Here is a 27,058-nt window from a genome sequence, read left to right as displayed (position 1 = left end):
GTCTGTAAAATACAATGTTTAGTTTTTAAGATTGTAATCAAATTAGACCTGGATGCTATGGCCCATGCTGCACTCTTCTGCAGTCATGTGATTGCAAAAACAGGAACAAATCAGTGAAACAAAACATTTCTGTGTATTCCAACTTATTCAATGTTAGTAACACCTGAAGTGATTATTTCTGTTTGTGACAAAACTTCAGAGTGTTACCTTTCAAAACAAACTAAAACAATCCATATTCTCCAAACTGTTTAAAAATAGAATTCTATTTACTTTAGGTACATCTTCGGTTGGGATTTTAGGCGAATTTTACAAGAACGTTAAGGGGTTAAAGCCTATAAAGATTTACATCTCTTATATTTCTGTGTCTGCAGAGGTTACATTAACTGACAATTTTCCAGCTTTGCGATATTTCAACATTAACGGAATTTACTCACACTCATATAATGTGCTGGTCTTTCTAGTACACAGAAGAGCTTTTGCGTCAGCAGCAGTTCCTGGAGGTCTACCTAGAAGGAACACGATCCCGCAGTGGCAAACCGTCCACGGCACGTGCTGGCATGTTGTCCATTGTGGTGGATGCGCTATCTACAGGCTCGGTTTGCGACGTTTTGGTGGTGCCTGTTGGCATCTCCTACGACCGCATCATCGAGGGAAACTACAATAGTGAGCAGCTGGTGAGCCTGCCTGCGAGTGTTACCTGCCTCGTGGCAGTAGACCAAGTGTCTGAAGTGTTTCCTTGAAAACAGGGTAAGCCCAAGAAGAATGAGAGCTTGTGGGGCATTGCGTGCGGCGTCTTCAGGATGCTGAGGAAAAATTATGGCTGCGTCCGCGTAGACTTCAATCAGCCTTTTTCTTTAAAGGTGAGGAGACTCTTATTGTGAAAGGGCATCTCTGGTGGCTATGTGCAAAATTCATCACGGATTGTCGTAAATTCCGGAGTACAGAGCCTTAGGCTTAAAGGTGTCTATAAATTCCGATTATTCGTCACGCATTTTCTGGCTGAAATCATCATTGCAGCCTTCGTCAAGCTCCTTGTGTGCCACATGTGGATACGTGTCTCTCTTAAACTCGAATAAGCTCTTCTTTTTTCATCTCTTTGGGAGTTTGGGTTGACATTTGGACTGTATTTGAAACATTCCTTTTCTTACGTTTACGATTTTTATTCTCCAATTAAATAAAACCACCAGAGCGTGAACTCATTCTCCTCCCTTCCTACCCCTTCCTCCGTTCGTCCAGCCTATTGCACTCTGTGGACGGAACACAGATGAATAAAGTTAAAATAAAGATAAAAGTGTGATAGGCGTGGTGAAAAAAAAATATAAAGGTTTTTTTAAATGCAATTAGGCATGGTTAACACACACTTAATGAACAAAATATTTAATTTAATTTTTTTTAGGAACACCTCAAACTACGCACTCTACCTTTAAACCAGTACTTCTCAATTATTTTCCAAAGTAAATCAGAGCCCAAAATAACTGCGCAAGGCAATCCGTGATTCATATTTATGCACCATTATGACACGCAAGTGTGCAGAATCATTGATTGGTCTTTGGAAAGACAGGTCAAACATTTACAAATCTTTCACAATGGCTAAAAAATTGTACAAAGTAAAATACAAATTTGTAAACGTTTAGGTATAGAAAACAGGTCGCCTCCAAATGGCCACTTTTGGAAACTCTTAAACCTTTTCTTAGAAAAATGTGAAAAATACAATGTTTACTTTTTTGAGATTGTGATCGAATTTGACAAGGTGCCAGGCAAGGCTTCAAGCTATTGGCTTACCTGTATTCCAGCTAAGACGATCATGCTACACTCATCTGCAGGCATTTAATTGCAAAAAAATATTCCTATCATTAATAATATTCAACCATATGCCTGCAGATAAGAGTAGCATTAGCATCTTAGCTGAAAAACAGATGAGACAATAGCTTAAAGGCTTACCTGGTAGCTTGCCAAATTTGATAACAATCTGAAAAACTAAACTTTGTATTTTACATTCCAAAAGTGGCTCATTGGAGACTACCAGTTTTACATGTCTGCAACTGTGTATTTTACTTTGGACATTTTTTTAGACACTTTGGAAGACTTGTAAATGGTAAATGGTCTGCATTTATATAGCACTTTTCAAGTCAATGAAGTCCTCCCAAAGCGCTTGACAATGTGCTTCACTCTTACCATTCACACACACACTCACATACCAGTAGGGAGTCATCCATGCAAGGTACCTACCTGCTTATTGGGGGCATTAGGGATTCAGCGTCTTGCCTAAGGACACTTCGACATATAAGACGGAGGAGCCGGGAATCGAACCTGCTATCTCTTGATCCCAATATGACTTTTCTTTCTATCACTATTGTGCACATAATGGTGGGTGAAAATGAATTACAAAGAGTGTTACGCATGTTTATTTTGGGGTCTTATTTGAATACTCTGTACATCTGAGTAACCTTCATTTCAGAATTTCATTGGCTAACCAATGTGTCAATCATCCTTTGGATCGATCAGTACTGGCTAAAGATATTTGGAGCTTATTGGGCATTGTCTGTTTTATCTGTACAGAACCCTAAGTGGTTACATAGGTGCTCATCTTTGAAATCACGATAATGAACGGTCACATTATACGACACACGATGTAAAGAACTTGAAGCCGAACAAAATATGACACGTTTGGTGTGCGGGGGACACCGCACGATTGGCATTCTGCAGCCAAAGGCGCCATCGCCCAATTCCCCAAGCTGTTGGCACTAGGTGTGCGCCGGGCTTAAAGTGTAAGAAATGGACGTGAATAAGGTCATTTTTATGTCTGTTTAAACCTGTGGCTTTAACGATATTTGGAGCTTATTGGGCATTGTCTGTTTTATCTGTACAGGCTCCCTTAGGGGGCAAGATGGCGGCACCGTAGTTAGCGCGTGTGCGGCACAGTTCTGAGGTCATGAGATCGAGCCTCCTGTGTGGAGTTAACAACATGTTCTGCCCGTGCTTGCGTGGGTTTCCTCCGGGCACTCCAGTTTCCTCCCACATTCTAAAAACATGCATGTCAGGTTAATTGGCCCATCCAAATTGTTCCTAGGTGTGAATGAGCGAGTGAATTGTCTGTCTCTGTGTGCCCTGCGACTGGCTGGCAACCAGTTCAGGGTATCCCTTGCCCACTGCCCTAAGATAGCTGGGATGGGCTCCGGCACCCCCGCGACCCTACTGAGGTTAAGCAGTGCAGATAATGGATGGATGGATGGTTAACAAAAATGTCAAGAGGCTAACGGCCATAATAGAAATCATTTAACAAGTCTGTTTATTTGTAAACAGGAATTATTCTGAGAAACGGACAGATTGCAACAAGTAATGCCCAATTCTGCTTTTAGGCGGATTATTTTTTTGTTCTGTTAGTATTTTCCTGGTTTCTAGAGTAAATATTTTACACGTTTGGATTCAGTGCACGGTCCCTGATGTAACAAGTCCATGTTTGCAGATAGTTATCTCATTAGCTGACTACCAGGGGATGTTATTTGTGAGTTATTCTGGCTTTATAGTTTATTCGTATCTTGTTTCAGACTGTTGGTGTTGTTTATGTGAGGAGTACATTTTAAAATGGTCAACATATCTTGAATACCAAGAGTATAGGCTTTTTGGATGATTTGTGGCATGACATATCTCAGTGGCTGGTGATATCGTACGGACACGTATTTGCTTCTCTACAGTTGGAACCTTAAGTGGTTACATAGGTGCTCATCTTTGTAATAACGATAATGAACGGTCACATTATACGACACACGATGTAAAGAACTTGGAGCCGAACAAAATATGACACATTTGGTGTGCGAGGGACACGGCACGATTGGCTCTCTGCAGCCAAAGGCGCCAACGCCCAATTCCCCAAGCTGTTGGCACTAGGTGTGCGCCGGGCTTAAAGTGTAAGAAATGGACGTGAATGAGGTCACTTTTATTTCTGTTTAAACCTGTGGCTTTAAATTCAGTGGGGCTCGTTAAAGACAAAATTGAGCTTCGTTCTTAAATATGAGCATGCAGCTTTTAATCAAGTGCGCTCTGTTGTCCGGAATTTACGCTAAATGCAATTCCTTTAAATGTAGGAATACCTGGACAGCCAAAGGAATCGACACATCGCCCCCCAGCTGTCTTTGGAGCACACATTGACGCCCACCATCATCGATTCTCAGTAAGTGCAATGAAACTTTAAAATCAAACCACCAAAGCGGTGGCCCTTTGCTGCACTTTTTCCACTTTGCCACTGCAGGTACCATTAGCTGACATTTGGTCACGACACTTGTGTTTACAATGCCTTAGGGTCACTTGAGTTCACAATTCACAAGCTGCTCATTTATTTGTACTGGACCCTTGTTTTCCATAAATATATTCAGCCATTGAATTTTGGGGGGATTTTCTTTCAGACCCGACATTCAGCTGTTCGAGCGCCAGGAGGAGGGTCAGCAGAACGGAGAGTTACCCGAAGATCTGGGCCGACGGCAGCTCATTAACAACCTGGCCAAGCACGTTCTTTTCAGTAAGTTGGCTTTGTCTCCTTCCAGGGATGTCCAGAGTATGGGGTGGGGTCAGTTTACGTCTGACCTAAAAACATTCAATGTCCTTATAATAGATTCCCTGAAAATCATACCTATGAACACTGAATAACTAAAATGTGTACAGGTCAAGCTCAAGTCAAGTCAAGTCAAGTCATGTTTATTTGTGACGCCCTTAATCACAAAGAGTCTCAAAGGGCTGCACAGATCAAAGACTATTGCAAACTACAGACTATTATGACACCATGCCCTCATCAAAAACCTATATGAGGGCAAATAATACACACATTATCAACATAGGATATAGCTTATTCACATGCTATAGAGTAGTAGTGTGTTTTAAGCTTAGATTTAAGCATTTCCACTGAGGTTGCAGATCGGATCTCGGGGGGGAAGAGCATTCCACAACACCGGGGCCCGAATGGACAACGCTCTCGAACTTGCAGATCTCTTCTTGGCTCTTGGGATCACTAGTAGACCAGCGTTTTCAGAGCGAAGGCTCCGGACCAGAACATAGGAGGAAATTAAATTTGAAAGATATGAGGGAGCAAGTCCATGCATGATTTTGTATAACACAAAAAAAAATTGTTTTATCTCTGGGGATTTTATTGAATAAGTGTAAAATAACTATGAGGGTGTTGTAAACCTCTTACATGTCGCCATTGCGGGTTGTCGGCGATATTAGTTTTGGTTCCATATTTATGAAAATACAATCAAAATGGCCCGGTGTAACAAATAGGTGAGTTGAACAACCCCCCCTGCCCGGTATTCCTATGCTTAGGAATAAAGGGAGTCCAGAAGCAAGAGGCAAGGCCTCACAATATTTTCTAATGTGGAGTATTACTACCATCTTTATTTTATCTTGAGCAATTCATTGTCTAAAATACGAAAAAAGTCAAGAAATAGAGGAAAATAATGTGCCGTCTGCCTTAAAGAAACTTTGATTTGTTTGTAAACATTGTGTGGGTGAGGCTTAGCCTCGAGGCAAAACAATACTTGCGTTGGTCAGAAGAAAGAGAAAAACAAAGCTGTGTTTGCTGCTAGTTGTGGTCATGTCATGTCTGAAAAAAAACGTTAGTTATCGTAAAGTTTTACAGAATCCAAGCGGACGCTTGTGGTTAAAATTAAACATTTATGATTGTTGCTATCGACTCCACATTACTTAATATATCTGCTAAATATTTCGTTATTTTCTTAGCTTCAAGTAACTATTAGCAGGTAGCCTAAATGCCAATAGAAGCCTTGTAAACACTGCGTGGGTCGAAAATAAAAACGGGCACACATTGCAGACAATTGTTGGGCACACGATCCAAGTAATTTAATTATTCATGTATTTATTGTTTTTTTCTAGGAGTAGCATCACTTGATGGCATTTAGGCTACATGCTAACAGTTAGTTGGAGGTAAGAAAATGACAAAAATACTTTGCCGATATCATAAGTCATATAGACTCGATAGCAACAATCATAATAAAATAGTCTAGATCCTATGTTACAAAAGCAGGTCCATCTTAAAAGTTGTGGGAGTTTCTCTTACCTCATATAAAGTTTGCGCTGCAAACTCAAGCATTTGGGTGAGTGCCTCAGTCCAATCTGTATACTTTAATGCATTTAACCACAACTCTCTTCTTTGATCAAGTTTCTCCTGCGTTAGTTTCTACAGTGTTTTAAACACCGCAGATTAGATAGATAGATAGATAGATAGATAGATAGATACTTTGTTCATCCCCGAAGGGAAATTCACATTTCCAGCAGCATCCCTGAGCTGAGAACAATCGAGAACAATCGAAAATAACACGGGAGCTGCTGGAGTGGCTGCCATTCGTGACGGCGCCGGAAGAAAAGATTCAATTTGAATCATTTACAAACAAACAAACAATTGAATCATATTCTTTTGCCTTCAGATTTGAATGTGATGTCACGTATTACGTAGGCTATAAAAGGGTCTATTAGACATTTTATTTCTATTAAAAGTAAAGTACTGAAAATGAGCACAACTTATGTAATCTTTAAAGAAAATTATATCTAATAAAATCGAGAAAATATCTAAATTGACCTATTTGATAGCTTTTTGTATTGTTTTTTTATTTATTTTATTTTTGTTTATAAACAAAACAGACATGCATGTTGGTGTACACAGTTAATTACAGTTTGCAAAACAAAAAAATACAATTAGAAAAAAACAATGTGGTTTTGTATTCTTCAATTTTTGTCTTTGTGGCACTTTCACCTTATTCCTATTTCACCCTCACCAGTAGTATAAACTAGTTTCCGCCAGCCGATTCAGCTTCATTATGCTGCACTTATTGTCCCCACGGCTGCAGCCAATCAAATCCTTCCCAGGTGGGTGGCATGTTATTTTCGACCAATAGGGAACTTTAGAAGTGAGGCGGGGAGCCTGAGAGGAGCCGACGACTGTTTTGCTGCTTCAACTGCTTTTCAGCTCCCTCAAGGAATGATTCGCGGGACAATGGGAATTCCGGCTCTTGCTAGAGAACTGGCTTTTTAGGCTCTGCTCACTGAAAAGCCCTCCTAAACAACTTTTCAGATTTAAGTGTACAGTTATTATGTGCTCGTGTAAATTGTTGGTAGAGTGGGCTTAATACTAATGAGGGAGAGAGACGGAGACACGCACGCACGTACAGAGAGATAGAGAGGACAAAGAGTGAGAAACAGATACATTACCGTTGTTCAATTAAAAGAGTTGGTTCGTAGAGGCGTTTTGTTTGCAAAAGACACACCTTTAGGAACGATGCTCACGATGACTTGTAGTAACCCTTGCACTTTTCTTGCGTGTTCACTTGAGCATCCTTTGTGTCTCTGTTCTCTTGGAATAAATGACCAATCTAATTTGTATTTAGATGACCAGGTTCAAATTCTATAAAAACATTAGTTTTTATAATTCCATTTAAATCACACCGCCCATCTCTTTAAACCTATTTGTGTAATGCTTACTCATCTGCTGTTGGTAGATAAGCAGCAACGTGTTTTTGTTTTTTTATCATTCCTTTTATCTTCCTCCTGCAGCAGCGAACAAGTCTTCTGCCATCATGTCCACCCACATAGTGGCCTGTTTGCTACTCTACCGGCACAGAGAGGTATGGCAGCCAATCTTTACATAATTTTTAATTGTAGTGTCAATCTAGCGCTCAACTGCCCTGCTTCTTGGGTGACCTCCGCTAAGCAAGGTGAAAAATATTTCACGCATACCTTCTTGCACGATAATGGCAGAGGTCAGGTGTATTCCCTTGTCAGAACTGAAACGCAAACACTCCACTTAAAAACTTCACATAATATAGTAAATCATGAAAAATAAACATCTTATAAAGTAAAATTTTCTGTCAGGCCGGCAACGTTTTTTAGATTGTATTTATTGCTGATAAATTTAAAGTCTAGTAGGTACCCCAAATAAGAAGAGAAACCATTAATTGATTTGGCACTTGTAAGGAGAACTGGAAAGCCCACACCTCCAAACGAAAATTACTACCTGTTTAGCTGTTTCTTTTTATTAAATACAATCATACGGCTTGGCCCTTCTGGGCATTTTCTTTCAGTGAGGTTGTTGGGGCCGTGGTTTGTTGAAAAAGCGCCAGGGAGCCACTAGGGAATGCCGTAGAGCTGTATGACCGCATGCAGCTCCGGAGGTCCTTGTACACAAATGCAGAGGTTTATGGCTTTTGTTGTTTTTTGTTGGTGGTGCCGTGACATGAAATCTTTCAAAAGACACTCCCAGAGGCCTATAATACAACATTACATTTTCACGAAAGTTGGTTCGGCCGTTTCGGAGCGTATAAGCTACATGCAAACACACACACACACACACACACACACACACACAATCAGGATTTATTTCATAGTCTAGATCAGGGGTCAGCAACCTTTTCGGTGTGGAGGGCCACTTTCAAATGTCCTTGAAAATCAGTGTGCCACACCAAGATCAATGACTCGCACAACAATTTTTTTTTTTATATCCAACAAAGCTGTAATTTTACACCAGTCTGAATATACAACATGGATATACATTGAAATCGTTTAATTGACCAATTCATCGTCCACTGCCCGATGATTGCTGGGATGGGCTCCAGCACCCCCGCGACCCTACTGAGGATAAGCGGTGCAGCTAATGAGATGAGATTTTCCACTATTCTTGTTCATCAACAAACTAAAAAAAGGAATGTGGGCAACATGTGTAAAAGAGTGTAGACATCTATGACTTCAACCATTCTTCATCAACAAGGAACTACAATCAAACAACAAGTGATATGGACAGCTACCATACCTTTCATCAATAAAATCTTATTTCAGAAATGCACTTGAAAGACACACACACACACCTTTAATATATTCGCCATCAGTGGATGGTTTTCCGTGCTTTGCCATGCAGTGAGCAATGTGATAGCTTGCTTCAGTGGTGGCGTTTTTAGCACTGATAAATATTTTCAGGGTATGTGTTTGTTTGCCGTACCTGGACACAACGCGTTTTAATGTTTCTGCCTTTCCAGACTCGTCCTTGAATTCATGTTCATGTTTCGTCTCGTAATCACGTTTAACACTTGACGTGCGAGGCACAACGCTCCTGAGGCCTCACCTCCAAAAGGTTAAAAAAAAAAGTTAAAGATTCTGGAGAAGCCAAGTCAAAGTCCGGATTTAAATCCAATTAAGATGCTGTGGTGTGACCTTAAACTGGCAGTTCCTACAAGAAAAACCTCCAATATGGCAGATTTGAAACATTTTTGCAAATAAGACTGGACCAAATTTCTTTTACAGCATTGTGAAATACTCAGAATCAGAAATCTTTGATTTTTGTTAACGCTGCCAAATGTGGACTAACTCGCTTTTAGATTCAGGTAAAAATTACTTATTCATATAGGGCCAAGGTTTTGATTTTCATTGTGTCTTAATAAATGGAATCAACCTTTTGCATTTCCTCGGGTTGTTTCTGTGTAATATAAAAAATTGGTTTGATGCTCTGAAACCTTTGTGAGTGCTAAATATGCAGAAAACATGGATATCAGGAATGTTGATTTTCCCACTGGACTATTTGGAGTCTAGTGCTACCGGCACAATCTTTTTAAAGCATGTCAGTCTTGAGTTTGTCAGTGATAAAACACGGTGGGTCCAGGGCGTGGCACTGTCCAAGCTGGTGGAGGACTTCTTCAACATGAAAGAAGAGGTTCTGTCCCGCGATTTCGACCTGGGCTTCTCGGGTAACTCTGAGGACGTAGTAATGCGGGCGCTGCACCTGCTGGAGAACTGCATCGCCGTCACCAGCAGTGCTAACCGCAACGGCGAGTTCACCATCGCACCTTGCCACACCGTGCCGGCGCTCTTTGAACTCAACTTCTACAGCAACGGCCTCTTCCACGTCTTCATCGCAGACGCCATCATCGGTAAGGCTGAATTCGAGCGGCCTGTTGAAACATTGTTGTGTGTAAAATTACAGATTTTCTTCAAATTGTGCAGCGAGCCCTATCTGGTGGTGAGCGCTGTGTATGATGTAGACTGGCAGATGCAGCTCATGAGGCTGCTAAAGGGTGAAGTGGGCGTCACCGCTATAGGGGTGATGTGTGGGTAGAGGTAAGATCGGGCCTAAAAAATTGAGACCCGTGTCGCAGATATATAAACCCGAACCCGCCCAAACCCGACGGATTTACTTGATTTGATAAGCAAGCCTGAAATAAACCTGAAGCTTTAATTCGCTGCCAAAGTAAACACAAAGCTTTATTTTGGCAGATCGTATGTTGGCGAACGCACAGTTCCAAATTGCGCATTTTGCGACGTACAGCGAACGAAAGTGAAACTTAATAATTGCCACAGAAAACAATCATATTCTGCAGATTACAAGTTGCAAATAGTGAAAAAATTGGCAAAAAAGCAGAAAGAAAATTTGTAAAGCTTGTAAGGTATTGGCAAGAAGCGTAAATGACGTCTGACATCAGGGAGGTAGAAGGAGGAAGTGGAGCGTCTTTAACCCTAACACAGAGATGAACATTTCTTTGGATTTATTGATTTGGAGTTAAAATGATAGAACGAAATGTCGATACATTCAATTCAATTCGATACAAGAATGTATCTCTTTGCCTCATCATATTTTCTATATACTGTGGCTCTTTGCTTTGTTTCATGTTTAGTTTTTCTGTGTGCGTATTGAGGGTGGACACTTTCCTTGAAATCAACACAAGAACAATACTTGTTGTATTGTAAGGAGAGCAATGTGTTATGGGAAATAATATGTTTTTAATTGTGTGTGTTTGTGTGTGTCTGTCTGTCATGGCAGGTCAGTGCATGGTGTGGCTCTTTGACTCTCACAGTTAAAAATTTCGGCTCTGTTTCAAACTTGTTCGCCACCCCTGGACCAATCCAAAGGAAAAATATAGACACACAAAAGATAATAATAATAATAATAATAATTTCCTTGTATTGTCATTCTGTGTAACAATGTACACAGAACGAAATGTCGATTGCATCTGACCCGATGCAGCCGCAGCCAAGAGAGGGCGCCGCCGACCACTTTTTAAGTCTTAGGAATGACTCGGCCGGGGCGCGAACCCGAACCTCCCAGTCTCAAAGCGGGCGCCTTACCATCTAGGCTACTGATGCAACGTAGTTTGAATCTAACAAACTAAGATTTGTTTACTAGGCAAGAAAATTAAATCAATTAAAAAAAGAGAAAAGAGAGAGGGAAAAAGATGTTGGCATTTGCCAGTCCAGGTCTGTAGCTGCCTTTGCTCTGACTTGCTGTGTAACCTTGTCAAGGGGTCATTGGCCAGCCAGGGCCCCTATGGGCTCGCTGTCCTGGAAGAGAGAGGAATAGCAAATGTTTGCGCCTTCCCTTTTAAAAGCAGGTGATTTACTTTATCACCGGAAGCATGTCCTGTTACATAATGAAGTTTCCTGTTGACGCTTTTCAGAATAAAGTCTCCAATTGATTGATTGATTAATAGGCCCATTTCATTCCAACACGCAACAAAATAAATCTCTAGCATAATTTATCATGACACATAGGCAAATAATCTTTTGATTAAGAATCAACACTTTGAGGGTTTAAGTTTATTATACAGCTGGATAGTCTGGTCACTTCCTGTAAATGAAGAGAATGACTTTGTCCGTGAGCACTAGTGTAGTGCGCTCTTGTATGCACTTTAGAAAAAAGGCAAAGGAATGGTCTTGTGGAACAAATTTCTAGGTTCCTGCTTGTTTGGCTTAGTCTGTTGCTGGAAAATGTAATTGTAGCAAGGTGGTCCCCTACATATGATTATATTTGGGCTCTACGAAATTGGCAAATTGCTTCAGGGTTTAACAAGCATCAAAATAAAATTAGTGAAACTATTGTACCTAACTATAGGGATTGGCAATAAATTGAAATAATTTGATTAAATGAATAGACCTTTCAAGGGACATTTTTTATTATTTATCAGTGTCACATACCTTTTCTATACCAAGGACTGGTGTTCCACCAAACCTATTACCCTCCAGTAATGTCTTACCTAGGGCTGACTTGACAGTAGCAATTTTGTTTTCTTGATAATAAAGTAAAACCAGCAACACTAAAACTCAGAATTCCTGAAAACAAAACTTTTATTGCTTGATATAAAACGAGCGTACACTCTATGATTACCATAGTTTACAAAAACATTCTAGAAAGCTACTACGGAAAAACAAAGCAGGCTCACAATCTACATCAGAAAACTTTTTTGAAGTGAAAGAGTCAAATAGGACTACCGTTAATAAAAATAAAAATTGAAGTACTCACCTTTTTCAAAGGCACAAATCGCTATTGGGTAGGTCGGTTTGGCAGAAAACTGGTCCAATGCCTTACAACATGGCCCAACCCAATAATAACTACAATAATAGTAACAGGCCTAAATCCAATGTGTAATTATTACACAACTCTGAACACGTGTTAACCATTCCTGGCCTGTTTTGGGCCATGGCAACGTTGGCACCAGTCCAATCCCTCATGTTGTCGGCACAGTTCTTTTTCGGACTTCCTCACTTCTTGCCCCTTTGGACTGTGCCCTGGAGAGTTATCTTGGCCAGTCCTGATGATCTTGTGACGTGACCATCCCACTGCAGTTTTTGTCTGCACTTAGTTGACAACAGTTCTTGGTATGGTCCAAAGGGCCCTCTGATTTTTCAGCACACTGATTTTCACTGCCAGTTCTACTGTGAGAGTCCATGTCTTGCAAGCATATAGGAAGATGGAAGTAAACGGTGCTTGCAGGAGTCTGATCTTTGATTTCACTGCTATGTTCATGTCCCTCCCGATGGATTTAATTCTGGCTGTGGTTTGAGCTATCCTGGCCATGATTTATGGTTTTGACCCCTCCTCTGACATGACGGCTCCTAGATATATACATTTGGTGACAGGTTAAAGCTTGGGCGTTGATGGTGATGACCATTGATGAGTATGGCACTGATAGCATTGGCATACAGCTATTCATTGGTCTGAACTGGTTTCTCGTCCATGTTGTATTTCCGCATGGTGGCCCATAAAGCGGCTTGCCTTCTTAAATCCACAAAAACGATAGAGGTTATTCTGGTGTGTTAACTGGTATATAAATAAACAGATATAAATAGAGGGAAAAAAATGCGCATTTTACAAGGAAAAATAGGACATAAGCAAAAAATAAAGCAAACTGATTTGCTCTCTTTGTAGCTCAGTACCAAACTGTTCAAATTAATCAGGATAGTGTCGAAGAAAAATACAGAATCACAGATTGTACAGTGATTTTTATCACAAACAGGGTTCAGATCACGGGGAATCAGGCATCCGGGTCGCAGAATCTTGGCCAGAGGCAGCACTCGTGGTCAGGAAAAGAGGCAAGGGTTTGGTGTATTGGAAACAAACAAAGCAATGATCAGATAACTTGGAACGTGCTAAAGAGGTACAAACTTACTTTGAGCTGAGGAAACAGAGGGTTTAAATGGTGAAGAGAGAGGGGTGAAATTGGAGAGTAATCAGGACAGGTGACACACTGTGGATTTGAAATTAAAGGCAGTAGTTGGTGGCCAAATAAGGAAAGGACAAATGAGAGGGAGAAAGGAGGAAAAAAAACCTGACGGCAGGACTGAGACACAAACGAACCGTGGCCTGGTACCGGTTTGCGGCCCGGTGGTTGACGATCTCTAATTTAGCACAGCGGCCTCAAATTTTTAAGGATTGTTTTTCCGTGCAGCCTGCAGCATCCTATCCCTGCAACGGGAACAGGCGGTGGACTCTGAGTCGTCGGCACTGTCCTCCCAAGAAAAGTTGACAACTGCAGTCTCCACAGGCCTCACGCTCAGTCAGGAGAAGCTCATCTGCAAGGCCGCTGGCCTTTCGCAATTCCTGGTCAACGAGGTTGCTGTGGCCTCAGTAAGTCTGGCGTGCTGTTGAGCTCAGGCTCAAGAAAATTCATGTCACGGCCAGCCGACCCACGCCTGTTTTCACATTGCAGCCGTGCCAGACCGTCTACCAGGTTTTCCTTGATGCCGTCACCCGCCTCATCCAATACGGCGTCCTCTACGTGGCGGAGGTCAGTTACCTTTGCCCTCAGGCAGGGATCTCAAACCCAGCCTTCCAGACAATAGTTTATGCACGTCCAAAAACCGCCCCGGGGGCCTGTTTAACCTGTGATCACATTTTTACTGGCCTGCGGCTTCTGTCATGAAATCAACAAGATGTGGCCCGCCAGTAATGTAGACCGCAGTATAATATTAATTTGTACAAAAAGATAAAATCACCATTTAACCAGATGATGGCAGTAGCCCTTTGGCCTCCTTGCCTGTGGCTTTCTGTGAGAATTTTAGCCCACCCCCTTTCCACCATGGTGACTGTAAATAAAAAAAACACAAAAGGTGACTGTGAGGGCCGCTGCTTCCAAGAGAAATTTGAGGGTTTTTTCACCGAAATCCAAAACCTCTGCGTCTGCCTTGTTTGCCAAGATACTTTGGCTGTTTTTAAAGAGGCACTGCCTGATAAAACACGCTGCCTATAATTACTGGAAACTAACACTGTGAAAAGGTGAAGCAACTGAAAGCTGTTTTCACGGCACTATAGCACTTTTTCACCTGACCCCACATGTCAAATGTAAACCCTGCATAGGCGAGCTGCGAGGTCGTGACGGGTTGAAGAGTCAGTCGTCCCTCAAACATTTTCCAATTACCAAATCTTGCTCGCTTCCTGAGAAGTTTGCACACCCCGCAACAAGTAATTGTGCAAGTTATATTTTATCTGCTATGTACTCATGTATAGAGCCATATAGGGGCTTGCGTGCCATAAGTTACCAACCCCTTACCTTTATGGCTTCGTTGTGTGTCAGGAGGACCAGGAGGAACTAAGCCCTAGTCCCACAGATGAACCCTGGCCCAAAAAGTTCCCTGAGCCGCTCTCCTGGAGAAGCGATGAGGAAGACGAGGACAGCGATTTTGGCGAGGAGCAGCGTGATCGCTACCTAAAGGTTTCGTCGTTGCTAAAATTATATACTAACAAACGGTACATCTTTTTTTTATTTTATTTTATTTTTTTTCAAAATTGGTTAAATTTCCAGGTGAGCTTATCGGCAGAGCACCAGGAGTTCTTCGTGTTTCTGCAGCGGCTCCTGAGTCCTGTCTTGGAAGCTTACAGCGGCGCCTCGATCTTCGTGCATAGCTTGACTGAGCCTATGGCCGAGCCCGAGTACACGCAGCGACTTTTCAGATACTTGCTCACCCGCACCGAGAGGGGAATTGCTGCTTACGGTGACTGATTTTAAGAAATATACAGTATATGTTGATACCTGTAGATACAAGCAAGATCGGGAATTAATTAATATTGTATCTGAAATTTGATGTAGCAAATTTTCTCAATATGGAATAACTGAATATCAATCAGTCTGTTCTTTTCGTTTGGCCTTCCTCAATAATCATTGTCTTCAACGTCTTGAAAAATATGTTTCAACCTAAAACAAGTATTTTTAACAAGTATATTATATTATATTCTTATTGTTATCATTATTCATATTTATATTGGGTGGCAATAGCTGGAAAACTATAGCAGCCCTTTCAGGACAAAAGAGGTCGCAGGTTCGATTCCCGGCTCCTCTGAGTTAAATGTTGAAGTATCCTTGGTTAAGACACTGAACCCCTAATGCCTCCGATATGCAGGTAGGCGCCTTGCATGGCTGACTCTGCTATCGGTGTGTGAGTCTATGTGTAAATGGTTAAAGTCTTATATAAATACAGTCCATTTACTATTTATTGCCTCCCTTTATCAGAGTACTTATTTTTGTAACAGTAATGCTATGCATTTGATTTTAATGGTGATAAAAGTTGACTTTAAAAAAAATAATAATCAAAGATTTTATTTCAGGACTCTCAATTATAACAGTCCTTTTTTTTGCTGGTGGGTCAATTTGGTTTTTGTTTCAATGCAAATTTCAATCATTGTTTAACCGGCAACTTATACTCATGAAGGAGGTCAGTATTTGGAATTGAAACTGGAACTTCTTCACAGTTGATCAATCCCCCACCATGGCACATCAATAACAAAATATTCAAATTTTTTAAATACAATTTATGAAGAAATAAATGTAAATGTTAAGAAAAGCGGAAACATTTAAATGTTTATTAGTGATGCTGTGATTCAAATTTTGCTGACATCCTCATTTTGATGATGCACTCATCTTTTTTGTCTTCAGGTGAAAGTGCAACACACTACCTGGTGAAGAACACAGTGAAGACATTCAAGGAACTTGGGGTAAAACGAAGATATCCTAAAATGATCCATTTTAAAAATAATTGAACGGGACTTGTTTTTTTCTCTCTGTCAGGTCTTAAAGGAGCGACTAGACGAGGGAATGGCCACGCTTGAGCTGAGCGCCACCTTCCTACCTCAGGCCAACCGCAACAAACTGCTGCAATACATTTTAGGCTTCATCCTGCTGTGACCCCAAAATGTACCCACTATACCCCGAAAAGCTCCCTTCTGATGTCACATAAGGGCTTCTTAGTGCTTACTTAAAAAATGTAATTCCAGGTGCTACCAGAAAGTGCCTTCACGGTTGGAAAAACAATAGGCTCTCTCAATTTAATGTAGCAGTTCACAATGTAGTCTGCTAGTGTGCTTACCTGTTATACAAGAAGCGGGAGGGGTTCTTTCTTGAGAACGTTTGGTTCTCAGATGAAGCCCATTTTTTGCTTTCTGGGCACGTCAATAACAAAAACAATATTTTTGGGGGTTCGAAGGTTCCAGAAGAAGTGCTTCAGAGGCCGCTTTATTCCGTTAAATGTACTTCTTAATCCAACTAACAAGCGTTGATTTAAATGGAAAGTTGCGACAATGAAACGACAATGAAACTGAATCTGTACACTTTGGTATGATTTTGTCGCAAAATAGGTCTCCAGGCAGAATATCTTCTGCTGATTTGTCCAAGACATTTTCAGGGCAACTGTAGCTGCAAATGATCATCAATAGGTTCACCTTTCACGTCCTGCAACAGAAAAGACATTCGTTAAAAAATGGACTTTTTATCGAATAAAATAAGGGTACGCATCTTTTTGGGTCACCCTGTATTTTGCGGGTATGCCTTCATTCACCATTTCTTACGGCGCATTAGTAAATACTATATTCGTAATAGCTATCCAACTATTTGGTAGTTGCTATTTTAAATTGTGACATGATCCGAAAAGACTTGACGTAAACAACTCTGAGGAAAGCGCCGAAACCGGTGTTAGGTGTGCAGGGACACGCCACTGTTTGCATTTTGCAGCCAATGTAACGGACCGCTTTTGACCCTCAGTAACGGTAACAGCGTTGTACCGGCAGAAAAAAAGTTAGATTACCTAGTTACTGAAAAAAAAAAAACGCTGTTGCGTGACGGCGTTATTTATAACGGTCTTAATTTCCAACACTGCAAATGACTTAATTTTTTTTTTTTTACAAGAAATACACTACCATGTTCAAATAAAAATCAATAGTTTAGTGTAAACATGATAAATGTCTGGCAGCACGGCGGGGCAGTGGTTAGCGCGTGTGTGGCACAGTTCTGAGGTCATGAGATCGAACCTCCTGTGTGGAGTTTGCATGTGGGTTTCCTCCTGGCACTCTGGTTTCCTTCCACATTCCAAAAACATGCATGTCAGGTTAATTGGCCAGACCAAATTTTCCCTAGGTAGAATGAGCGAACGAATTGTCTGTCCCTATGTGCCCTGCGACTGGTTGGCAACCAGTTCAGGGTGTCCCCTGACCGCTGGCCGAAGATAGCTGGGATAAGCGACAGCCCCCCCGAGACCCTACTGAGGATAAGCGGTGCAGATGATGGATGGATGATAAATGTCAATTATGAGCAAAAAATATATCTTACAAATTGTGCAAAACACTTACTTTGAGCCAGGTTTTGGTGAAGTTCTTTGCCGATTAAACCCGCTGTACTAAATACTCACACAGCACGGTGAGAGACGAGCGGAGAGGTGGATAAAAAATGCAGCAACTCAGCCGAGATACACGGCCGAGGATTTAAAAAAAAATCAGCTAAGAGAGCTCTGAATTAAATTTATTTTAAAAAAGGCAGCTCTAACGAATTATTGCCATTTTAGGCCCATATTTCAAGTCGGGTTGAGGTCAGGTTAGGGTTTGGCCTTAAGGTCTTACCTCTAAGTAGAATCTAATATCAGTACACAGGAGGGTATTTTCTTGAATATTGGCGCAACCTAGAGGCCACATTGCTCTTAGTATTTTCCGAGTCGTTTGTTGAGCCAAGTACTTAAGCCCATACAAATGAATCCCAACGCATACCTGTCAACCTCAGCCAATTTTGCCACCTATTAAAGCGATAGTGTGTAATATTTGCTCAAGTCCAAGTCATGTTTATTTGTACGGAAATAAAGATCATTTGTGTGAAAAAATTGATATACCAAATCTAATTTATCTAATGTAAATCTATCTAATCTAAATTTGTATCCATCTAATCTATTTCTATCTTCTAATCTAATGTAAACTTATTTATGAATCACAATTTGTGTTGGTGTGTGGGTGGCTGGCTGGGTTGGTTCGGTGGGTTGGGTTGGGTTGGTTGTTTCCAAAAAGTAACAGAGTTAAAAACGGAATTACTCTAGTAAAAGTGACTAGTTACCAGGGAAAGTAACTATTTCTGTTACTTTGATGAGAAGCTGTTGTATGTCAAATAATTTTGAGTTTTCTAAGCAGTATTCAAGTCAGTTGAATAAGGAACCGACAGGTAGTCTAGTCACTCTGAGTGTCTGTACAGGGAGTGCAGAATTATTAGGCAAGTTGTATTTTTGAGGATTAATTTTATTATTGAACAACAACCATGTTCTTAATGAACCCAAAAGTCTCATTAATATCAAAGCTGAATATTTTGGAAGTTGGAGTGGGGCTTTTTTAGTTTTAGCTATTTTAGGAGGATATCTGTGTGTGCAGGTGACTATTACTGAGCATAATTGTTAGGCAACTTAACAAAAAACAAAGGTATACCCATTTCAATTATTTATTTTCATCAGGGAAACCAATATAACAGCTCAACATTCACAAATATACATTTCTGACATTCAAAAACAAAACAAAAACAAATCAGTGACCAATATAGCCACCTTTCTTTGCAAGGACACTCAAAAGCCTGCCATCCATGGATTCTGTCAGTGCTTTGATCTGTTCACAATCAACATTGCGTGCAGCAGCAACCACAGCCTCCCAGACACTGTTCAGAGAGGTGTACTGTTTTCCCTCCTTGTAAATCTCACATTTGATGAGGGACCACAGGTTCTCTATGGGGTTCAGATCAGGTGAACAAGGAGGCCATGTCATTAGTTTTTCTTCTTTTAGACCCTTTCTTGCCAGCCACGCTGTGGAGTACTTGGATGCGTGTGATGGAGCGTTGTCCTGCATGAAAATCATGTTTATCTTGAAGGATGCGGACTTCTTCCTGTACCACTGCTTGAAGAAGGTGTCTTCCAGAAACTGGCAGTAGGACTGGGAGTTGAGCTTGAGTCCATCCTCAACCCGAAAAGGCCCCACAAGCTCATCTTTGATGATACCAGCCCATACCAGTACCCCACCTCCACCTTGCTGGCGTCTGAGGCGGACTGGAGCTCTCTGCCCTTTACCGATCCAGCCACGGGCCCATCCATCTGGCCCATCAAGACTCACTCTCATTTCATCAGTCCATAAAACCTTAGAAAAATCCGTCTTGAGATTTTTCGTGGCCCAATCTTGACGTTTCAACTTGTGTGTCTTGTTCAGTGGTGGTCGTTTTTCAGCCTTTCTTACCTTGGCCATGTCTCTGAGTATTGCACACCTTGTGCTTTTGGGCACTCCAGTGATGTTGCAGCTCTGAAATATGGCAAAACTGGTGGCAAGTGGCATCTTGGCAGCTGTACGCTTGACTTTTCTCAGTTCACGGGTTATTTTGCGCCTTGGTTTTTCTACACGCTTCTTGCGACCCTGTTGACTATTTTGAATGTAACGCTTGATTGTTCGATGATCACGCTTCAGAAGCTTGGCAATTTTAAGAGTGCTGCATCCCTCTGCAAGATATCTCACTATTTTTGACTTTTCAGAGCCTGTCAAGTCCCTCTTCTGACCCATTTTGCCAAAGGAAAGGAAGTTGCCTAATAATTATGCACACCTGATATAGGGTGTTGATGTCATTAGACCACACCCCTTCTCATTACAGAGATGCACATCACCTGATATGCTTAATTGGTAGTAGGCTTTCGAGCCTATACAGCTTGGAGTAAGACAACATGCATAAAGAGGATGATGTGGTCAAAATACTCATTTGCCTAACAATTCTGCACTCCCTGTAGTTTATAGTCTTTCCTGTGCTTTTTAGCAATCTTGTTCGGTTCCACGACACAATACAGCAATATTACTGGTCAAATAATACACACTGTCCCTTTAAGTCTTACACAGATGATTGTACGCTTAAGTCAAAATTCACCATTTTGATACTTGAGCAAACACAAACTCATCAATAAGTGATCCTTGAAGGGACGGTGTGTATTATTTTAGTGCCTCCTAGTGTTAAAAAAAAAAAACAAGTTTCATTAAAAAATATTTTGTATTTTTAAAAAAATTCCAAAATATGCAACCTATAAAGTAACGAAAATAGTTACTAGCAGTGTCTGAAATAACGTCTGCCCGGGGCATGCATCTTTTACGTCGGGCTTACAACTTACAAAACGTCTCCGCCCGGGTGAACGACAACTTTTTAAAGAAAAAAAAAAAACTTTCGGTTTTTTTATATCCTTTTTTTTTTCCCCCAAATCAGACGTTTGCTTTATTCCGATTTTGAAGTCTTCGTTCGGTTTGGAAATTTCTGTTCCTTTGGCAATTTGCATACTCGGCCGCCAATCAGAAGCCTGCATCCAATAACTTTGTGCTTCCGGACTTTCCCGAGCGTTATAAGGTCGTGCATTTGCATATCATTTTCCAAAGTAGACACATAAATAACAGTGGAGAAGTGGTTAGGAATCAAGCCAAAACCTCAGCCCCAGAAGAAATATTCAAAAGAAGCTAACAGAATGTATGACGCTACAAAACGTAAACGTACATTAAAAGCATCGTGGAAAAATGAGTTCACGTAGCTTGTAGCAGACGAGGCAACACAAACATTGCATGAATAAGGATGAGTAAATACAGGTACATACTGATGGGAGATGGAAAACACGATGTCATATACATGCAATGAATGTTAAAAGTAGATTTATAATAAACTTAACTTTAAAGTGTTGTTCTGTTATATATTCTGATTAGCAATCCTTAATACTTTGCAACAATTAGTTGTATTATTGTGTTTTAAGTTGTGAAAAATGCAGCAGGCAATTTTTCAGAGTTGTCTGCCCTGGTGTCTGGTAACTTTTTGCCATGAGTTTCAGACACTGTTGCCAGTAACTAGTCACTTGGACTATAGAGTAATTCAGTTAATAACTGCTTTACTTTTTAGAAGATGCAGTGAGTAACTATAAGTAATTACTCTTTTAAAGTCAACACAGCTCATGAATGAGCTGACTAAGGCTGCAATCATGACTTTAACCCAGTAAATGGCGACGGGAGTAGAAAAGTTTTAAATTCCGGACAGCACCTTCCTGCACCAGTGGCTACAATATCTTATGGGGTCAAGTACTTTGGCTGTACACCGATTTCATTGGTTTGAAGACAAACATTGATTGTTTTCATAGCTTTTTTAGTTTTACCTCCTCAAACAATGGGTGATAAAGTGAATTTTTTTGCAAGTTTAAAAAAAAAAATCCTGGATGTGCTCAAAAGAACAAGAACTGTGCATGGAAGGTTCAAGTACGTCTGCTGGGGGGGGGGAGTTTTTGGTTGTTCTGCATCCATCCGTGCAGATTTTCCTATTCAAAGCAATGTACAGAATGCTGGCAAGTGTGTCAATGAACAATAACAAAAGTGTGAATGAATTTGATTCAGGCAGGTTTTTTTGTGAATTAAAGGGACAGTGTGTAATATTTAGTGCCTCCTAGTGGCACAAAAACTTTAATTCAGTAAAAAACAACAACCTTGATTTGAATACTATGCAAAAATACATGAACCCTCACACAAATGTTGATTTTTATATTTAGAAAAAAAACATTGGTTGAGGAATTTGTATTTCTTTTACATAGTGCAGGGGTGTCCAAACGTTTCAAAATGCGGGGCAGATTTGGTAAACTGAAAATGAGTGGGAGCATTCTATTTAGCCTGGCATTCTTTGATCAGTCCTGGGTAAATTCCCCCCGTGAAAGATTGGCAGTGCTAAATATGTATCGGTGTTGCGACTAGGGCTGCACCAACTCCTCGCTAAAACCAATTAAGGGTTGGCAACTTATTAGATCATCAATTTGTTGTATCATGTGATTTATGAGCCATTAGGTACGTTAAGCAATGGAAATAAGAGTACAAACAATTCAGTTGTGACAGGAGTTGTACTACCACTATGGTGCAACGGGGCGTCAAGACCGTTTTTATAAAAAAGTTAGCTTACATTTTTTAGAATCTTTTTTCGATTAAACATTGCATCAATACAAACAAAATTAGCATGAAAGTTTCAACTTTGTCGTGTTTGACTGTTCCATTACGAATTAAAGTTAATAACTTTTAACAGGAACAGAAAGTGCTGCAGAAGTACAGAGGAAATAAAATCAGTAAAATAGTATATATATTGACATGTTTAACTCTACACAAGGGGCAGATTCTTAAGCAAAGTATATATCATTTTTATTGTGGGAATGTTTATCATATTCAAAGGATACGTCCCAAAAAAAACTTTAAAAGTGGGTTTACATTTTTTTGTATTGCTCTTTTTTGTACGTTAGACCCCAAATCTAATATAATTTTTAGATATTATGTATTTTTGTTTATTCTCAAGTTAATTGACTAACGTTTGGATTTTTAAAAAAAAGTTTCATTTTATAAAATATTATGTTTTGTTTAGTGCGTGTGCGGCACAGTTCTGAGGTCATGAGATCAAACCTCCTGTGTGGAGGTTCCATTCTCTCCTCGTGCTTGTGTGGGTTTCCTCCCACATTCCAAAAACCTTCATTTCAGGTTAATTGGCCGGTCCAAAATATCCCTAAGTGTAAATGAGCGAGCGAGTTGTTTGTCTCTGTGTGCCCTGCGACTGGCTGGCTACCAGTTCAGGGTGTCCTCTGCCCACTGCCCGAAGAAAGCTGGAATGGGCTCCAGTACCTCGCGACCCTACTGAGGATAAGCAGTGCAGATGATGGATGGCTGGATGGATGTTGTTTTGTGCACTGTTTTTCTATCCGACAAAAACTTGAATATTTGAATTGGAGGGGGTATTAAAGAAATAAATCTGATTCATCGATTAATCCAAAAAATAATCGACAGATTCATAATTATGAAATAATCGTTATTGCAGCCCTAGTCACAACCTCGTAGCTCGCCTTTGTAGCATTTTCATTTGACTTGAAGCGCTGCTGTGCCATTTAAACGGCTTCTGTTTGCTTCACCTCTCTAAAGGGTTCGTATCTGTTGTGTATGTAGTAGGGTTGTAGTAGGATTCAGAGACAGGCACGGACGGAGTGTTTACTTAACTTCTTCTTCGGTAGTTCTCAAGCACAAGTACAAGGCTGCGCATTAGTATACAGCGACACCGCAGGAAAAGGAGTGTATTACACGACACCACATATTCCCTTTTTGTTAGAATAGGACACAAACAGTAGCATTAATCTGAAACACGCAATAACTCTTCGGTAAGTATGAGCTTATAAAAAACATACATTTCAATATTCATTACCAGATTAGAGGTAAATATTTATCAAAGGTAAGCAATAACGTAAGGAACTATACTGTCAATATCGGTAAGCAAAAGTGTGTAAACCTTGTAAACTTAAGCAGACTGTATGAAGATCACATCATAAACAAACATGACAATTTTTTTAAAGAATGAACATTCATCATGTCTTTTTTTTTTTTAAACATCACCACATCTTTTCTGTATCTTTTTTTTTTTAAGTCACATAATTTTGAAGCCATGCAGGAGCATGTCGTATTCTCGGTGCACTAGGAGAGGGATGTGGTGAGGGCACAGTTTCAGGTTCAGGTGGCTCAGCACCTTGGTCGCTTGGCAGGAGGCAAGCATCATTATCAGGAGGCTGTCGCGCTGAAGCAGCAGCACAGGTGGAAGAATGGGCAAGGTGGAAAGCATTCCACACCTTTCCATCAGACAGCAGATAAGTGGCAGGACCCTTTTGGGCTACCACTGTCAGTGGCTTGGTGAACTTTGAGTGTCCTTTGGCAATGATTCCAGGTTTGCGGATGCGAACCGCAGAGCCAATCTGGAAGCTGGGTGATTTTGCACCGCGACGTTTGTCGGTGTATCGTTTTGACTTCTGTTGTTTGTTTTGTATGTTTTGTAGCATGTTGCCTTTGTCAGCAGTGGGACGCATGGAGTGAAGACCTGTGATGTGAAGCTTTGTATTCAGTGGTCTACCATGCAAAAGTTCAGCGGGGGATACTGAAGTCACGGCATGTGGTGTAGCTCTGTAAGTCTGTAAAAACTCAGTTAAGAAGGCTTTCAGTGGTTTACCTTCGATGTTGGCTGTTTGTAGACAGTCCTTGAGACTCTGTTGAAACGCTCAATTTCACCGTTGGCTTGTGGGTGGTACACAGAGCTGCGACGGTGTGTGATGTTCCTGTCACTAAGAAATGCTTCAAACTCGGTCGACACGAACTGAGGGCCATTATCAGTAACAATTTCCTGTGGATTACCTGCTCTGCTAAACACAATGGAAAGAAAAGTCATAACAGAGGCAGAAGTAACATTTGAGCAGAAGGCAATCTCAGGCCATCGGCTGTAATAGTCAATGAGGGTGATGGCGAAGCGGCAATCAGCAGGCGCAGAGTAAATAGGACCAACAATGTCCACAGCAACCTTTTCCCAGGCAGCAGTTGGGGTAGGCACAGGCTGTAATGGTGCAGTACGTGTGGTTGCGGTTTTGTCATGCTGCAAGCAGGTGGTGCATGATTTGATGGCGAGCTCAACGTGAGAATCCATTCCAGGCCACCAGTACAAGTCTCTCAGTCTTTGTTTTGTGCGAACTATCCCTTGGTGTGTAGCATGAGCAAGTTGGATCATTTTTTCCTGTAGCTGTTGTGGTATTACAACACGATGAGTGCCACGCACAATGACACTGTTCTGCAAGGCAAGCTCATTTTGCACACGGAAGTATGGCACGATGAGGGGGTCAAGGCCTTTTGCAGTACGAGGCCATCCCTTCTGCATGTAATGTCGCACCTTCTGTAGCACTGGACATTCCTCACATGCACTGGAGAGCTCATCAGCAGTGACTGCAGCAAAATCAGGAGACACAGCAGCCACCATCTCCATGATGCCATCATTTTCCAGTTTCGTCAGCTCCTCAGACACCTTGTCACGCACGGCATATGTGAGTCTGCGTAGCTTTTGCTGGACTGGAGGGACGTCTGCACGCACTTTAACTTTGTGTAGAAAACCTGTAGCAACGCCTAAAGCATTTGTAGTGTTGACAGAGTGACTCCTCTCCGATGCAGCAGGTGTTGTAATCTGCCCATCTTGTATGTGGAGGTGAAGTGCAGTGAACAGATCCATTCCCAGTAGTGGAGTACCGTCAGGAACTATGTAAAAGTCAGTATGTGCACTCTGGTTGCAGTATGTAGCAGTAAGTTGAAGACAGCCCAACACTGGAATTGGCTTCTTCATGTAGGTCACCAGACGTACAGTAGGCTTTGAGAGAGGCAAGTGCATGAATGATTGTCTGTAAATTCTCTCTGGCAAAATTGAGACTGCTGAACCAGTGTCCACAAGCAGGTCAGTAGTAATAGACTGTTCATCATTCGCATGGAGAGCAACTGTACACGTAAGGCGCTTTGGGACTGCAGCTGTTGGGGCTACATGACACACAGTAAGTTCTGGGACAGTAACTTCTCTTACTGATCGAGTAGGAATTGCGCTGCGGCACACTTTGCTAAAATGTCCAATTTTTTCACATTGGTTACATTTTGCATTTTTAGCAGGGCATTTGGGGTCATTTGCTAGATGAGAGTTGGAGCCACAACGGTAGCAGGTTTTGTGTTGATTCCTTTTATCTCTCGAGCGCTGTGTATGTGTACTGCTCTGATTCCTTTTATCTCTTTGTTGCACGAACTTCACAGGAACGTCGGGCACGTGCACAGGAGCAATAGCATTAGCTTCTGAAATAGCGGATTCGATTTGTGTAGCAATAGCGCTCGCTTTGTCAAGCTTTAGGTCCGTTTCCAACAGCAAGCGTTCTCTGATTCTCGAAGAGGACATCTTCTCAATGAATTGATCCCTAATCATATCATCAGCAAACGTGCCAAAGTCACAGTTAGCAATTAATTCCCTCAATGCGGCAATGAACTGAGCAATGGTCTCGCCCGGTCTCTGAGCACGCCGACGGAACTTGGTACGCTGAGCAACGACATTAATCTTCGGTACAAAGAAGGTTTCTAGCGCATCACAGGCGGATTTGTAAGAAGTGCCAGTGTCGGGAAGGGAAAGAAAAATTCTCTGCCCTTCTGTGCCTAAACAGTGCAGCAGTAGTGCGCATTTTCGTTTGTCTGGCATTTCGTTAGCAGTCAATGCTAGCAGGTAATTTTCGAACATCTGAATCCACGTGGTGTACAACATCGTAGGCTCACCCGGGGTTTCAAGCAAAGCAAGGGGTTGTGAGATTCCGATCCAAGTCATCCTCGTCGCCAATATGTTGTGTATGTAGTAGGGTTGTAGTAGGATTCAGAGACAGGCACGGACGGTACATTCATAGAGTGTTTACTTAACTTCTTCTTCGGTAGTTCTCAAGCACAAGTACAAGGCTGCGCATTAGTATACAGCGACACCGCAGGAAAAGGAGTGTATTACACGACACCACAGTATCCAGTTAACTTTTTGTAGTCTGCGTTTTTCGTCTGGTAGTGCCTCTTGATATTCTCTGTAAACTGCTAGTTTCTTTGCAAATGAGGCAGACACAGTTGTTTTGGATTTGGGTGAAAAATGTAGTCCCTATTCCACTTGTCCTGGAAGTGGCA

At 41.3% G+C, this 27,058-nt stretch overlaps 1 protein-coding gene across 2 annotated transcripts in view; it reads left to right on the top strand.

Moving 5' to 3' along the window:
• gpam (glycerol-3-phosphate acyltransferase, mitochondrial) overlaps nt 1-21,184 on the top strand; it is a 58,132-nt gene extending 36,948 nt beyond the window's left edge. For both annotated transcript variants that reach the window (XM_088323170.1, XM_088323169.1), the window contains 12 exons: nt 462-674; nt 747-860; nt 4,086-4,171; nt 4,404-4,516; nt 7,558-7,628; nt 9,653-9,920; nt 13,710-13,888; nt 13,971-14,048; nt 14,835-14,972; nt 15,063-15,252; nt 16,191-16,249; nt 16,323-21,184. In XM_088323170.1, coding sequence (XP_088179296.1) covers nt 462-674; nt 747-860; nt 4,086-4,171; nt 4,404-4,516; nt 7,558-7,628; nt 9,653-9,920; nt 13,710-13,888; nt 13,971-14,048; nt 14,835-14,972; nt 15,063-15,252; nt 16,191-16,249; nt 16,323-16,439 — 1,626 coding nt within the window. In that variant the 3' untranslated portion in view covers nt 16,440-21,184. The remainder of the gene's footprint in view (nt 1-461; nt 675-746; nt 861-4,085; nt 4,172-4,403; nt 4,517-7,557; nt 7,629-9,652; nt 9,921-13,709; nt 13,889-13,970; nt 14,049-14,834; nt 14,973-15,062; nt 15,253-16,190; nt 16,250-16,322) is intronic.
• Nucleotides 21,185-27,058: the final 5,874 nt, after the last annotated feature.

The sequence above is a fragment of the Urocampus carinirostris genome, chromosome 19 (assembly GCF_059441175.1).
Source record: "Urocampus carinirostris isolate Australia breed hairy pipefish chromosome 19, RoL_Ucar_1.0, whole genome shotgun sequence".
NCBI lineage: Eukaryota > Metazoa > Chordata > Actinopteri > Syngnathiformes > Syngnathidae > Urocampus > Urocampus carinirostris.
This window is presented reverse-complemented; position numbering and strand designations above follow the sequence as displayed.